This window comes from Humulus lupulus, chromosome 7 (genome assembly GCF_963169125.1).
Source record: "Humulus lupulus chromosome 7, drHumLupu1.1, whole genome shotgun sequence".
In the NCBI taxonomy this organism is placed as follows: Eukaryota; Viridiplantae; Streptophyta; class Magnoliopsida; order Rosales; family Cannabaceae; genus Humulus; species Humulus lupulus.
Window position 1 is genome coordinate 139,102,353 of NC_084799.1, and position 3,365 is coordinate 139,105,717.

The window sequence follows — 3,365 nt, forward strand, 5'->3', positions numbered from 1 at the left end:
TTTCTCCATTAACGTCGTCAGTGTTAGTGATGCAAATGTCATTGCATTTGTGGTAGTGCCCAACTGACACAAATGCTTAATCTCAATCAACGGCATCAGTCAATGCAGTTGACTGACGCATTTGACTGACACAAAATGAGCATTTTGGCGTAGTGGAAGAGTTAGAACAATTCACTAGAAATGATGTTTGAACTCTTGTTCCTAGACCTAATTAATCACACCAATGTCATTGATACCAAATGCATTTTCAAAAATAAAATAGATTAATTTGGTGCTACAGTCATTAACAAGGCTAGTTTGGTAGCTGAGGGGTACACTCAAGTTAAGGGAGTAGATTTTGACGAAACATTTGCGTGGCTAGAGATCTGTCAATTAGGTTGCTTTTACTTGTTGCTTGCATCATAGGATTCAAACTATACCAAATAAAATAATAATGACTTTACCTTTACAAGTCAACCACAAGCATTAATAATAATATAGGCACACATTTAGACACAGATTTTATCTCTCTTTAAAAATGGGACTCACAAAAGGGCTTTTGAAATTGTTTTTTGGGTTGACAACAAAAGAGAGGTCGATCATTATCATAGACAATATTATATTACTAATTGCACTTAAATTTAAATGCATTTTCCCAATTAATGTTTTGGAAGTTACCTACTCCGTTCCTTTTCTTGATATTATTTTTCCTTTTCAAAGAAAGAAATAAAATGTTAGACTAGACACGTACGTTCAATTGGAATCTAACTATGTTTGAAAATATAAGTTGTGTAAACTACTAGCATTTATGTTTATATATCAGTTGTCGTGATGATATCGTAGGTCATTGTCGTACCTAGGCCGTAGTAAGGATAGGCTTTTTGAAAATTCAAAGAAAAGAAAAATTGAACTTTCTTACAATTTTTAACAGCAGCTTCTCACTAAAGGGAAAATTAACAGTATAGAATTATCTTTATATATAAATATATATATATATATTTATATGATGTTCGCTAGTACTTCTTGATGGTAATTCTTACAGTTCACAGGTATATATAATTAATTTTATTTGTTAATTGTAATGTTTCAAAGTTGTTCTTAATGTCCCTTGTAGTTGAATCTTATTGATTTGTTGAGCCTATATAGTAAATTTTTTGAAAAAAAAAATAGTTGAAGTTTGTTTAGTAAGAGTTTTGTCCATTAATGTCTAATATTAAGGCTTTTTTATCACTTAAACTGCCATGAATATATATTTCTAATATATTTATTACATGATATTAATTAGATTACAATTTAGAACTAGATTTATTAATTGAGCATTTCGCGTACTTCTATATATAGTTCGACTCCCATCAAATTACTTATTCAACTAAACGATCAAATTAAATATATAGTTCAATTATATATATATATATATATATATATATATATATATAGAAACGTTACTCAAAATTTTAGTTAGTATTATATCCTTTGCATTATTGTATTTTAGCATTTTATATAAATATAAATATATATATAAGAAAATTATTCAATAGTAAACCATTGCCTATAGTTACTGTAATTTTTATGGAAAGTTTAATTTTATTTTTTATAATGTTTATATGAATATGAATTTTTATATATTTTTTGTAAATAAAGAAATAGATATTTACCCGAAATAATAAAATGAAGGATCTTTACATATATTTTATTTTTTGACTTTCTAAAAAGGATAAAATAATTGGAAAAATGAGAGAAATTGAATAAATAATTTATAATTTGGAAATAATTAATGTAATAGAACTTTATCTCTAACTACCTGTGCCAATTCGTTTTTACACCCAAAATAAGCAAACTAACCATTGATTAAAAATAAGGTCACTATAATATGGTAATTTTTTTTCAAAATATAGAAGGACCCCCCATATATATTTATATAAACTCTAAATATTTTGCTAAATTTCACATAATTGGCATAACAATAAATGACTTCTATTGTAACAATTGCTATATTAATAAAAAAAATATAGAAAATTACCTTTTTTTTTTGTAATAGATATTAATGAATTTTTAATAACAGTTGAGTTACTTTTTTATATATCAATATGCATTATTATTATTATTATTATTATTATTATTATTATTATTATTATTATTTTGTATTGGAGATTATCTTAGGGACTAAATTGCATAGAACCATAGGCAAACATGTCCTCCAAATCATCATAGAACAAATAAATGCTTTATGAGATGAGCAACTCTAATTTTACAAAATAAATAAGTTACCATATCAATATATAATTTCGTAAAGACTCATTATTACTAGTAGCTTTGCACCATGGTTTTAAAAGAGCCCCAGTTTACCCTGCCATTTACATTACTATTAGATGAGGAAGATGTTGATGATACTGATGACGACGATGATACTGATGACGATGAAGACAATCCTTCGTCCACCTCCTGCCACCGCTCGGCCAAAATTCCTTCTAGCTCGCTTGGCCGGCAAGGAACAGTGAGCGCGCCGTTTTGGTCAAAGCCATACTCCTCGGCGGCTTGCTCAAGTAGCCTTTGGAAACTAGGGTGTGTCAAACAACTCAATGGAACTATGAACCTCTTATTCGGCTCATCTCCGGCCACGGCGAGCACCGCAAAGTGGCCTTCCTTGACGTCTTGGGGGACAGAGTTGGATTTGGTACGGCCGCTTAACGTCGACATTATTCTCATCTTTTGAAGCTTTTCGGCCACGGTTTTGAGGTTGGTTCTGTTCATCTTTTTGTGCTTCGCCATCAGTGAAAATAATAAAATGTATATATAAGAGCTTAAATCTCCATGTACGTATGACTTTTGGTTGGGGTGTTTTATTTTCGAATGTGTTTGGGAATGTTAGCTCGTTACATATTGTATTTATAGGCATGATGCCATGTTTTGGACAGCTTAGCAATTTCACATTTGTCAAGAAAGAAAACAAATAATAAGAGAGAGAGAGAGATCCTAGGGCATATGGTTATGAGAGATGTGTATAATTTGAAAATAAACTTAGGGAGACCAACGCATGTGATGAGTGGGTCTTTGGTAGAGTAAGTTCTGTGGACTTAGTACCCACACGACAGGTCTCTCCTGAAGGTTCATTTATCATATCTGCTTTAGATGAATTAGGAAACTACAGATCTTTATCATTATAATTTGTTTTCAAATCACCACATGCTTATATTTTGTTATCAAATCAGTCGACCTGTATATGTATAAAAACTTGTACGACCGTTCGTGTATTTGATTTCTCATATATCTACTTTGATCATATGTTATTTATTAATCGCATGCAATAAAATATCTGTCTCATTTGTTTTTACTTTTATATCTAATTATTAGTTTGACATATATTAAATTTAATAGATGAAAGATAA

At 29.8% G+C, this 3,365-nt stretch overlaps 1 protein-coding gene across 1 annotated transcript; it reads right to left on the minus strand.

The window, feature by feature from the left end:
* Positions 1-2,165: 2,165 nt before the first annotated feature.
* LOC133789933 (auxin-responsive protein SAUR50) lies at positions 2,166-2,975 on the minus strand. The gene has a single exon (XM_062227591.1). It carries the CDS (start codon positions 2,746-2,748, stop codon positions 2,284-2,286), a length of 465 nt encoding a protein of 154 aa, XP_062083575.1. The 5' UTR covers positions 2,749-2,975; the 3' UTR covers positions 2,166-2,283.
* Between the last annotated feature and the right edge of the window lie 390 nt (positions 2,976-3,365).

Bases quoted from the DNA above. Each gene is read 5' to 3' on its own strand.
- LOC133789933 (XM_062227591.1), bottom strand. From the start codon at position 2,748: ATGGCGAAGCACAAAAAGATGAACAGAACCAACCTCAAAACCGTGGCC.